At 41.3% G+C, this 12,110-nt stretch overlaps 1 protein-coding gene across 5 annotated transcripts in view; it reads right to left on the reverse strand.

The window, feature by feature from the left end:
- Positions 1 to 12,110, reverse strand: part of MITF (melanocyte inducing transcription factor) — a 94,749-nt gene that overhangs the window by 11,261 nt on the left and 71,378 nt on the right. For all 5 annotated transcript variants that reach the window (XM_027895132.1, XM_027895129.1, XM_027895131.1 and 2 more), the window contains one exon: positions 1,259 to 1,486. In XM_027895132.1, coding sequence (XP_027750933.1) covers positions 1,259 to 1,486 — 228 coding nt within the window. The remainder of the gene's footprint in view (positions 1 to 1,258; positions 1,487 to 12,110) is intronic.

Raw genomic sequence — 12,110 nt, forward strand, 5'->3', positions numbered from 1 at the left:
ATAAAAAAAAAAAAAAAAAAAAAAAAAAAAAAAAAAAAAAAAAAAAAAAAAAAAAAAAAAAAAAAAAAAAAAAAAAAAAAAAAAAAAAAAAAAAAAAAAAAAAAAAAAAAAAAAAAAAAAAAAAAAAAAAAAAAAAAAAAAAAAAAAAAAAAAAAAAAAAAAAAAAAAAAAAAAAAAAAAAAAAAGAGGAAGAAAAAGCAAAGCATGGATCTGAGTTCATGGCACAGTCTCAGTCCCAAAAAGAGCACGATCGAAATAGTGTCATGCACACATGTTCCTGATGACACAGCAAAGTGAAGCTGCAAATACCTTGGAGAAAAAAATATTTGGGTGCCACTGGGACAATAGGATGGAAATATTTGATTTTCATTTCTTTTGAAACTATGGAGCACAAGTATTACTCTTGCCTGGGCAAAATACGTTCTGTAATGACTGTTTCTCAAAGATGTGTAGTATTCTCCTCTCAGAGTGCATCTGCAGTAAAAATCTGGCACAAAGGCTTGAGGGGAGGATGAGAGGACATAAATAGCTCTACAACTGTCTCCAATTTTTCATTTTACAAAATACTGACATGACTCTTATATTTGTTAATATCTTCCCAGTCATCTTCCTTTGGTGCCTGAGCACACATGTAACATCTAATTAAGTTTACACCAGAAAAGATTGAGATAAGGTTGCAAAGGACTACTAGGCATAGGCTAGTGAAGTCTTATATTTGCAGCACTGAAACAAGAACCAGTAACATTTTAGGTTATATTAGCTGGGATAATCTGGCCTTCCAGCTACACAGGAGGCTTGCACAAATTTTACTGTAAAAATACCTAAAATATTTCAAAAAAAGCTTTGCATTTTTTTCAGTTATTTTTGCTATGCTCTTTGCTCTTTCTACAAGAATGAGCCATAAATAACATTATTACAGAAAGCTACAGCTTACAAAGCTGCTTTGTGTTCTCCAAAGGTCAATTATTCACAGTTGCATCAAGCAACAGGGTGGGGGAAAAGTAAAGTAGTTTTAATAAGTATCAACTAGCTACTACAGTTGAAAAAGGAGGAAGTTTGAGGGATACAGTTGTTTTGCCAAAATGTTTTGTGCACCTATCCACTAATCAGGCAGAGGTAGCAGTTACATTTTCACAAGGTTCAGAGGAGATAAACACAATCTTCTTAACAACGAGCAAATATGGTTTAAAACAACTTAATTAAAGCAGACTGCAATTCCATTTTACTGAAGGACGTGAACAGGGAGAGCGTATATTACCTCTTTCTCACAGTTGGAGTTGAGGGTGAGCATTGCCATCGGGCTGTTGGGAGCGCTGCTTCCAGTTCCAGGCGGCATGACATGATCCCCGGGCTGGTTTGGACATGGCAAGCTCAGGGCTTGGTTGGCATGTTTATTTGCTAGAGTGGTAGAGAGGTACTGCTTTACCTGCTGCCTCTGGGCCTGCTGGATGTGGTACTTGGTTGGATTCTCAAGGTGAGTCTGCACCTGCGCGACACAATTAAGAGAGGGAGTTATTGCTTGACAGCGTCATCAGGGGTGCTGGGGGTTTGAGCACTTCTGACAGAAGTACCTGCTAAGCATTTGACAAAGTACAAACCCATGCAGCTCCAAGGAAAGCCGCAGCTCTCCACTAACTTTTTTGGTGGCAAAAAAATCAGTTTATGACCCGGTGTTTCAACAACTGAATTACTGTCGGTAAACCAAGAAGCTCCAGTTATTCTTCTGTAGAAGGAGATTTCTCACTTAAGCCCAATGCTCAGGTTTCCAGTTGATACAGACAGTCCAGAACAGACGGTTCTGCATTCAGACCTTCAGCTCTGTGACACTCAGCTTTCACTAAAATATGGAGAAACGACTTGTACTGCAGGACTCATTTTACTTGTTAATAGCTACAAATGAAAACCAAGTACTAGGGATTGCTGTCCTTGATGCAATGTCAAATAGCAGAGAGGTCAAAAGGTTTGTCGTTGGACTTTTTTTAGGTTTTGGTTGTTAGGGTTTTTTTAAATTAATGCATTGATTAAACTAGAAAAACAGGAAGACACCATTTTTCTGCCTAAGGATTATTTATATCTCAGATATATGGCCTAAATCATATACAAATAAGACAGCCTGTTTATAAACACATCATGCAAATAAGATGCAAGAAAAGAAGTGTTTCAGTTCAGATCAATCACTGTCCTCAGCAACAGCTATTTCTGTATTTAAGATAAGCTTTTCAGTACTTGGAATTTTTTTTATGTCCAAAATATGAAAAACCTCACACCGAACTGCTGGTGCACACTCTAAATAAGTAAGAGAAGAAAGGCATGAAAAATTTCCACCATATCCTGGAAGCTCTTTGTCGCCTTTCTCTGGTCATTAGTGTTTCCACCAGAAGATAGAAAACAAACCAAAATATAGTAATACTCTGAGAAGTTATTTTGTTTTAAAACAGTTCCATTAAACTGACTTTTGCTGCTACAAGTGACCACGTACGTCCCCCACTTATTGCTGTGAAAGAAATTAAATAAGGCATCCAAGACACCAGAGTAAAAGGGTTTCCTGCATCCTGTACACCTTCTTAGTAAACAGGTTTTAAAATAAGTTTGCAACAACAACTCACCTGATAATGATTATATTCAAGCATTTCCAGCATGCTACTTAAGAGGTTGCAAGAGAAGCGACTACAGTATCCTTTGCTCTACGCCACTCCAGTTTGAGGGATCCACATATGGAAGCACCATAAACAAGCTACCCCAAAGAAGAAACTTGATGGCCACTGCTCAGACTTATAGTAACCTACTCTAATTAGCCATGCAAGTGGAGAAACAAACAGTTCACACAAGGGCTCTTCATGGAAGTTATGCAAGTTTAAGTTAAGCCCTAACTATTGGTTTTTTTTTTTTCCCCTGGCTTTGATGTCATGCTTTTTCATAAACATAAAAGGACCTTTTAAGTGATGGGCTATCAAAGTCAGATTGACAGTCTGCTCAAGGCTAACTCGCTATTCAGCTTTCGTTCCAGTCGTACTAACAGACAATGGCAGTTTTCTTTAGCAGTAAGGTTAAAAGTTTTTAAGGACAGAGCAAGAAATAACTGAACAAATGCCCTACGAGCCTAACGCACATCCCCTGGCAGTGGAGTGCACTGGATAAACCCACGGGCCACACAGTCCTATCCTCAGCTTCCAGGCTCAGCCGCTGGTCCACCCAGGACCTGCAGCGGAACACGAAGCACTTGAGAAAGCTCTACTCCATCCTCAGCCTGCCTGGTGCTTCAAAGCCATTAATTCTGTCTCAGTCTAGAGCTGTGACAAGTTTTCAAGTTCATGGGCTCAAGCATGTTCCAAATGCACTCATCTGCAAGTGGGCACAGTCCCTACACATTCCAGGACTTACCTTTTCCTTCTATCCAACTCCTTGACACAAGCCTGTGCTCAAGCACAGACATAAAAAACACTCAACTGGCGTTATTTTCCCAAGTCTCCGCTCACAAGGAAGCACATTAAGATGCCATGTCTAGAGAGTTTAATCTGCTTTGTTGCACCACATCGCAAGACAACACAATACTAAAGCCTGCTGTGATAAGTATAGCACTTTGTCAGTCCCAAACTGCATTATCAATTTTCCCATCACCAGTGCTAAGAGCTACACTACCCAGATAAATCTATTTTTCACCAAATTTTCAACCTCAAAGTAGATAAAATTATCAGTAAATGAGTTATTTTCGTAACACTTATCTTTGGTTATGATATTTAAAAACAAGCCCTGCTCATCTGACAGAATCTGCACATTCCTTTTCCTCCACAGTCATCAGACACAGTGGCTGTTCTCCATCCCAGGATGGAGCAGAGTGTCTCCTCTCTGCACCCAACTCTTACCCACCCTCCACGCTCCCAGGAGAGAGACAAACAAAATTCCAAAATCCACATCTCAACTCTACATCATCAAACATTACATTATTAAAATCATATTCTAATACACTGACCCCACTACATGTCAAGTTTTGAAACACACACTTTCTAATTGACACAAGGTTTTTGTCTGGCTAAACACAAATTTATTTCACAAGAACTTACTCTCCTCTGATTTTGTTGCATTATTCTTCATTAGAATATTTTGAGTTATTTTGTTACTCAATTACTAATTTGGGTTTTTTTTTTTTTTTAAAAGGGTTGTGCTGCCTTCAGCATGCTGGAAAAGGCAAGAGAAAAAATGTTGTGAATTCATGTGTCACAATCTCACACAAGTCCAGTAGCGAACCAAAGAACTCAGAGAGCTGTCTTTTTCTTGCTCCAAGATGATGCAAAGATATTTAGGGACTGAATACTTTCTTTCAATCCACAGCTGGTCAAACATACTTTCACATTTAAATACAAGAACATACAATTAATCTCCAAATGGAGGGGAAGGTGATATAACAGTTCCCACCCTTCAACAAGGACAGGAGTTCCTACAGGATGAAGCAGTTTTACACGTGTTCCTTCTTGGACAAAAGTCCCAATTTCCATGACCCTCACTCTGGCCAAGTATGAGGCCCAACAGGCTACACAAAAGGCGTCTGAGAAACTTGAGTTTGGTCCTCTGTTGTGTCACTGGCTGCTCTCTTGAGCTGCCTTAGGAGCACCACTGTCCAAATCTGGTGGGAACTGCCTTTATGAACTCTGTGCTGTTTGTTGAGACTAGCCCTGTCTTTGGCCTAAAGCATCCTTTTTCTACAGTCTCTACATCAAAGAGAGACCAAATGTGACCATTTGGGCACACACCCCAGTCACAGCCAGCCTGGAGATAACCCATAAAGTAGTCTTCCTTTTCGACAAAATATCTCACGAGCAAAGAGCTGCAAAATAACCCTACAATGAAATTCCACTACCCTGAACTTGAAACCGTGAATAAAAGCTTTGACTTAAGATCTAATTTTGGTCCTCAGCCCCTTCCAGCCTTTCGGGTGAAGAATAGTTCTTGTTGTTCTTCCAAATTCATGAGACACAAAGTGAAAGATGGCAAATTATTGGTTTGGATACACTTCCTAAGAAACGTGACTGAATGAGGACATGAAAGAAAAAAATAAAACAACTCGAAACTGAGTCCTCTGGTTCTCCAACCATCTATCTCCAGGAATCTCAACCAAAGTTTTACTGCAACATTACTAAACTGAGAAGAACATTGTTTTTTGGGCATTTTGGTATTGACAAGCAAGAAGTAACATAATATCATGTGCAGAACTTCAGAAATGAGCCAAGACAAGACGACAAAACAAGCTAAATTTATCCCACTATAGTAACACAAGAATTTAGCTACAAGGAACTGCAGTTCCAGGATGGTCAAGTGGCAGCCCACAGCCTGGATTCAGCAGAGAGAGACCCAGAAGGCAGCTGTACATTCAATTTGTACTCAGGTGCATTTTATAATTTGCTTGGTTATCAGGGTTCTGCCTACATGGGTAATACAGAATAACACTGCCTCAGAAGTAGAGCCCCAAACTGGTTTCATCCTAGAAGTGCTGCAATGCCAGCTCAGCAGCATCTCCAGTATTTCCACGAGCTGGCTCCACGCACACTGAGAACTGTCACAGCATCAGATACTCCTGCACTACCAGTCTCATTGGTCAGCAATCCAAGCTCCATCTGCTCCTGCCCTGCTGACACTGAGGAGGATGTTTTTTCTTGAGGTGAAGCACTGAGAAAGGCAGTATAAAGAAATCAACTTGACTCCACCCCTGTGGAAGCCACTTAGGCCCTCCAAGGCTGAGCTGGGCTGGAAAAGTTTTGGATGGAGCCACGCTGATTGCTCAGCACTCACCCCTCGCACTTTGGACTGTCCACATTATCTCAAGCAGGGGAAAGGCTTTCTCATACCTTCACTAATCTTGAAATCTGATTGCTAATTCCAGGCATACATCTAGTTCAAGTACCTGAACAGAGGAAAAACAGCTCCTGAGAAGCTGCCTATTTTCTTACACATCACAGAAAAAACAGTAATAACCAGTTTGTTCCAGTAAGAGACAGATTTTCCCAGCCCTTGTGTCTAGTGTCAATCAAGCAAACATTTAATCAATGGCTTTGACTAGCTTTAAGCATACACACCACATCAGTGGGAATTTCAGGTGCACTTCAGACTACATTCTTCAAAATCCTTATTATATTACACATCAGTGACAGAACCTCTGAGTAGACCCACACACTTCCTCGAGTTTTCCAAGCTAAAAACGTTTCCCGTTAGGGTGATCGGGGGCTCAGGAATTTCAACACAAAGCACAGCTGTGTGCTCAAGCACAAAGCACACGGCTCAAGGAGTTCCTCTGCACGAAGCCAACACAAACAACAAACAATACGGCCGATACTTGTTCCTCTGGTCAAGTCTTGCTGGGAATCACTCAGACTTAATTTACTAACAACTTGTTGATAATGGCAAGAACTTGGAAGAACTTGCAATGTGGCAGCAGAGCAACGCACCACAACTCCCAGCAGTTATGTACAGACCAAACTCCTTCTGTAGAGGCACCCAGGAGTTCACTCCTGGGCAGGCACAGGCCAGGGAAGCCTAATGCCTTGGCAAGTACAATTTGCACAGTGGAATCCAGAAACTAAATGGCTAATGATAAAAACACCCGAATAAAGACCTTGAACTGTGGCATTACTACCAATCATACTCTAGGAAAACTTCAAGGTCATAGAATCACAGAAATATTTAGGCGGGAAAAGACCTTCAAGATCATCAAGTTCAACCACAGTTGAAAGTGGATTAGTTGCTGTAGGATCAAGCTTTGAGCCACTGGTACATCTGGATGAAGGTAACTAGGCTAAGTTAGTTGGGGTGTGTTACTGATATACTCATGAATTTGTCCTCGAACAGGTTTGATTTCTTTGCAATGGGTAACTTCTGGAAGCACGAGCAAACACAGCCCATCTCGTGTTAAGAGTATTTCTTCCAGGTGAAACGCTGAGTATTGGTTTTACCATCTCAGCTACTACTTAAAATCATGGTCACATTGTCACATCTCCACGTACTGCAGCTTTTCAAAGCAAAGCTGAAGATGCCCCAAATCCCCTGTTGGTGCAACACAAGTGAACAAAGGCCATCACAAACGCCAGCAGTTCGAGGCTGTCCTGCTGCTCTGGCCCCCAAGAGCTGGGATGGAGCGTATTCCCGCTTCCAAAACCACACAGAAGGAGATTCTTCTCACCAAAAACATCACTGAAACTTCCTGCAACAGTAAAGCCAAAGCACTCAATGCTTCATTTAAGCAGAGACAGGCTCAGGCACGGGGACATGTCAGGGGACAGTGAACCAAGGGGGAGGAAGACTCTTCTCCCCACCCCACTCCCACTTTTTTTTTTTTCTTTAATTAAAAAGACCACTTGTTTCAAGTAAATTGCCTTAGGACTTACAGTTTACAATTACAAATAAAATACTTTTTTGTCATTTTTTTTTTGGTTCAATAGAACTTTTTGTTGCTTAGACAGCTAAATGTCATGGGATTTTTAAGAAAGGTTAAAATTCTGTGTCATTTAACAATTAATGGCATCCAAAGAAAAACTATATGAAACCACATCCACTGAAGTGTTCTGCAAGGGCTACAGGCTTCAGTTTGGGTCCACTGCCGCAGAAAGCCTGTTCAACAAACCAGTCCTGGGCTTCAAAGTTCCTTTTTTAAGTTGTTTCAATCTACCACTTTCAAGAATAAAAACAGCAGCAGCAACAAGTTGTTTCCTAAGACTTTGAATAAAAACAGGAAGCCGTTTAAATAGGTGTCTGTCTTTTGAGGCTAGGGAAAAAAAATTGGAGGAGAATTACATGTGAGAAAGATAATCAATTAGTGCCACTTGGAGTGATTTATTGTCCTAAAATTTTCCAATCCAGACTCAAGATTCTGCAAGTCATATTCACCAGAGGTTGGTCCACTAAGTCTGAAAATCCTAAAGACCATAAAATCCCTTCAATTAACTTCATTAAATATTGATCATGGGTTTCACTGCAACGCCAGGAAGTACCCTCCTACCACCCAACTTGGAGCAATCCAAATAACCAGCCAGACAATGGTTTAACTCATTCTCAATGACATTTTCCCACATGCTGCATTCAAACATTAAACAACAGCATCACATTTTTCCCCCTAAAGACGTCAGTGGTCTGAAGTGGCTTCGCATGAGAAGTTCAGTTCTTTCTGAAACTTTTCCAGTCCTCAAAGATGGAGCAGCCACCTCACTTGTAATGTCACCAAAATTAAGCTGATTGGGCTGTGACAGATCATTCCTCATAGGGCCACTGTGAGTTTAGTAATAGATAAACCTATTCAGTAACTTCTCCAGCTGCCATTCTCCCCTTACCCCCAACTTTTCTAAAGCGTATTTGCTCCGCTTTCTTTTAGCCCATTACCCAGAAAATATGGCCATAACAACACTGACCAGAAAGCCCAATAGCAAGAAAAAGGTGAACAGTAACTTATATTGATTGGGGAATGACAAGCAGGATGAGCTGATTCTATCATTTTACTTAGGGACACAGCAAACACAAGGAAACTCCCATCAGTTAGCACAACAAAACTCCCTGGTTACCTAATTCACCCCAAAACCCTCTGAACTTGAAAAGAAAATCAGATATGAGGAAGTTATTTAAGACCTGGCATCACAACTGCACTTTAAGTAAGTGGATCCAACGGTCATCTCCAAGCACAAAGTTACGGAAAAAGAAATGGCACATTGTACAGAATGAACATCATTTACACAAAGAGGGGTTGCTCAGTCCATCATCAAATTCCTCTGTGTAACGTGACTGCTCATTCAAGGGAAGGACATGAAGCAAACAAGAACAAAGTATTTGTGGATTAGTATTTTAAAACTGTGCTTTAGCTGTAGAAACACATGACAACAGTATCTAAGGAAATTAAAAGAGAGGTTAGCCAAATTTGCTTAAGGAGATAGGAACTGATGTAATTTGCAGGTTAGTGGCATGCTTAGCTGCCATTCCACAAGTCTGCCTTTCAGAAGGATTAGGTCCTTTGAAGTCCTGCTTTTTTTTTTTTTCTTTCCTTAGGAAACCAGCATTTTAGCTGTTTACTTCACAACACACATGCCATAAAATTTTTATTTTATACAGCTACTGAGACCAAAAAGCACTACAACATTTTAGGACAGACAAGGAATCGACTCCATAAAATGACACAAATCTTTTGCCATGATTTCACCTACCCCAGGTGCTTCTGAGCGTAAATATTTTATGACTTAACAGGCAACAACATCAGCCACACAGCTGCATCTGACAGGCAAGTTTGAATGATGGTACTGCCCCGATGAAAAGCTTAATTCAAGCACCAAATATTTACGTCCACTTCTGCCATCCTCCTCTCTCAGAAGGAAGCTGGGCAGCGCTTTCATCGGCACTGGAGGGTTTGAGATTGCTCACAGCAGGACACAAATGACTCCTCCTCTCAGGAACTGTCAAAGATAGACATAAAGTTGCTTCCAAAAACTCCTGCAAGACTTGGCTTAGAGATGTGAACTCAGGGGGGAGCAGAGTCATGCAACTACGGATACTTCAGCTGCCTGAAAGCCCAAAACCAGTTCAGGCAGACGGTCTGAAGCCACCTGTGCTCCCACCTTCCCCTTGCAAAGCCTATTTTACAGCCCAAGCACAATCACCCACCCTTCCTACAGCCCGAGCAACAGTAACACAGGATTCACCAGACCACTCAAACGCAGTTTACTCTCAACTTGAAAGAGTGATGATGTTAGAGGGGTAAAAGTATTTTTCCAGCTTTATCTTCCTCCTGAGGTTGCCAAGCACGGCGTCAGCCCGTGCCAGCTTTGAGTGGCAGTCACGTAAGCAGAGCCTGAGCAGGACTGTCAGTGACATTTCACAGGGGTTACTGACCCAGCCACCCTTCCAGCCTGCAGTAACCCCTGCTAGACCTGAAGCACTCAGTAACTAACTTTCAGGTCCCCGGTGCACTCCCAAGACGGCTGGAAAAAAACAGTGGTTTAAACTTCACTGCATTTCCCATGGCAGGGAAGAGGCACAGAAGACCCATCCTTCTCCCCAAAAGGGCCTTGGCAGGTCAGACTAATGCTTAAATCACATCAACCGTCACTCATGCCCAGGATCTGGAGACCCTGGGTATATTTCTAGAGCCCAAAACCAAGACAGCACGGACCTTGCTGCACCAAATCCTCTGCAATGCCCTGAGGATGCAGTTTCCACAGGTGAGAAAAGGCATCCTCCTCCACACATGTTTTTTCTCAGGTTGCTCATTATCACTTACCAAATGTGAAGAACACAAATGGGACTGGGTAAAAATAACAGCATCTTCCATAGGAAATGAACAAAGGAGAAAAGAGAAACCAGTTTTATACAAGATGTTGGGTAAAAAGTAATCGGAGCTAAGCTTAAAACAGTTAGGAGAGGCAGCACACACTGACTTTAAAATAAAATTTCTTATTCTCAGCTTCCTAGGGATGCAGAGTTACCCCTATGTAGAATGGATAGGTTGTTTGCTTGTCCAGACTTCAATAAATAAAATTTAAGTAGCTTCAAGTTTCCATGCCAAAAGCAGATTTCAATGCAGTAAATCTAATTTGCCCCTGCATCAACTTCTCTTAAGATGTCGTGCAACACTGACTTTTCCCAGGTGAAAATTAAGTTAAAATAGGCTATTTTGCCCAAACTGTAAATAAAAAGTGTAAGAGCAGGAAAAACACCCAATCTCAGGGTCACTAACACAGCACACATCAAGAACTTGCCAGTAATCACAATCCAAATGTGAAAACACAAGTACATCAAACTCAACCAGTGCATGCTGGAACAGATTTCAGCATCTACTGGAAAGTCTTCCTACCAAAACTTCTAAAGATGCATCAAAAAATAAGAGGGAAAATAATTTTGAAAGGACCATTTATTTTAACAAACCACTTGTCAACACACTGGCTACAGCACAAAGGACACTTGTTCTGGAACGAGCCCGTTTGGAGGGGATTTGCTTTACAACAAACACACAGCGCCACCAGAAGAAGCCAGCAAGAGAATGAAGACTGTGTTAATTCAAACCAGTTTTACACTGTGAACATGCCCTGAGCTTCTACATGTCATAGTTAATAAAGAATTAGAAGGACTTAGCTGGGCTCTGTATCACTTTGCCTACAGCTGATGATGTCTCACGTCAGCCCCAATACGGAAGGCTCGGATAAGCACAAGAATAAAGCACTCCAGATACATCCGTTTTATTCCCATCACTAATATGATCATTGGACACAGCCTAAAATAATAATAAATCGCTGACTTCACTTAAGTGAAGGAAATGCAAGCTGGCTCACCACTGAACTCCTTGATTTTTATCCTCCCGTTCAACGAGCTGTGCTGTTATTTATGACTGCACTAAAACCTACTGAGTTAGAATAAAACAGTTTCAGTACCTCAGAGTGCCTGATCATCATGTTCGCTAAGGTAAGATAATCCAAGTCACCTTCATGCAAACTCAGCTGGCTCTGATCTGAAGCACTCTGCTAAATACCGGAATTGGAATTTTTTTGAGGACTTTGGCAAGCCACAAAGGTGGGTCACTCCTCGTGCAGGTCGGCAAGGCATTGCTCTGCAGGAGAATTCACCCAGGGGCCAAAGTGGTGCCACAGAGCATCAAAACTGAAAGCCAACACTGCCAGGGTTACTTTGAATGATCCTGGCTCCTCCTGGGGAATAGAGTGCTAATGTCCAACACTTCCATTAAGCAACATCACATCCTTTCTTCCCTGACGTCTCACTCACAAAGTAGGTGTCCCAGCAGACATCGCAGTAGCCACAAGGGATTAAATGCAGCAACAGTAAAAATAAGTACGCTTATTCCACTCTAACTTAAAACCCAGTAATCACAGGTAAAATGTTTGAGTTAATTTTTAGCTAAAGTCATGTCACCATAATTCTGTAACAGGAAGACATATTTAAGGCAAATAGCCATCAGGCTGCACGACTTCACCTCTACACCCCACGATCTTACTCCCACAACAGCCAGACAGTAGCTATCATTTGGCTCCCAGCAAAAAAGTAAGACTATCACTGGCTCATTTATTAAACAAGGATGCCAATACTTCAGCCCTTTAAGATCTCAGGCCTTACATGCACAGAGACATTGCATCACT

This window comes from Empidonax traillii, unplaced genomic scaffold (assembly GCF_003031625.1).
Source record: "Empidonax traillii isolate 1590-97213 ecotype Southwest subspecies unplaced genomic scaffold, ASM303162v1 scaffold450:size721730, whole genome shotgun sequence".
NCBI classification, from domain to species: Eukaryota; Metazoa; Chordata; class Aves; order Passeriformes; family Tyrannidae; genus Empidonax; species Empidonax traillii.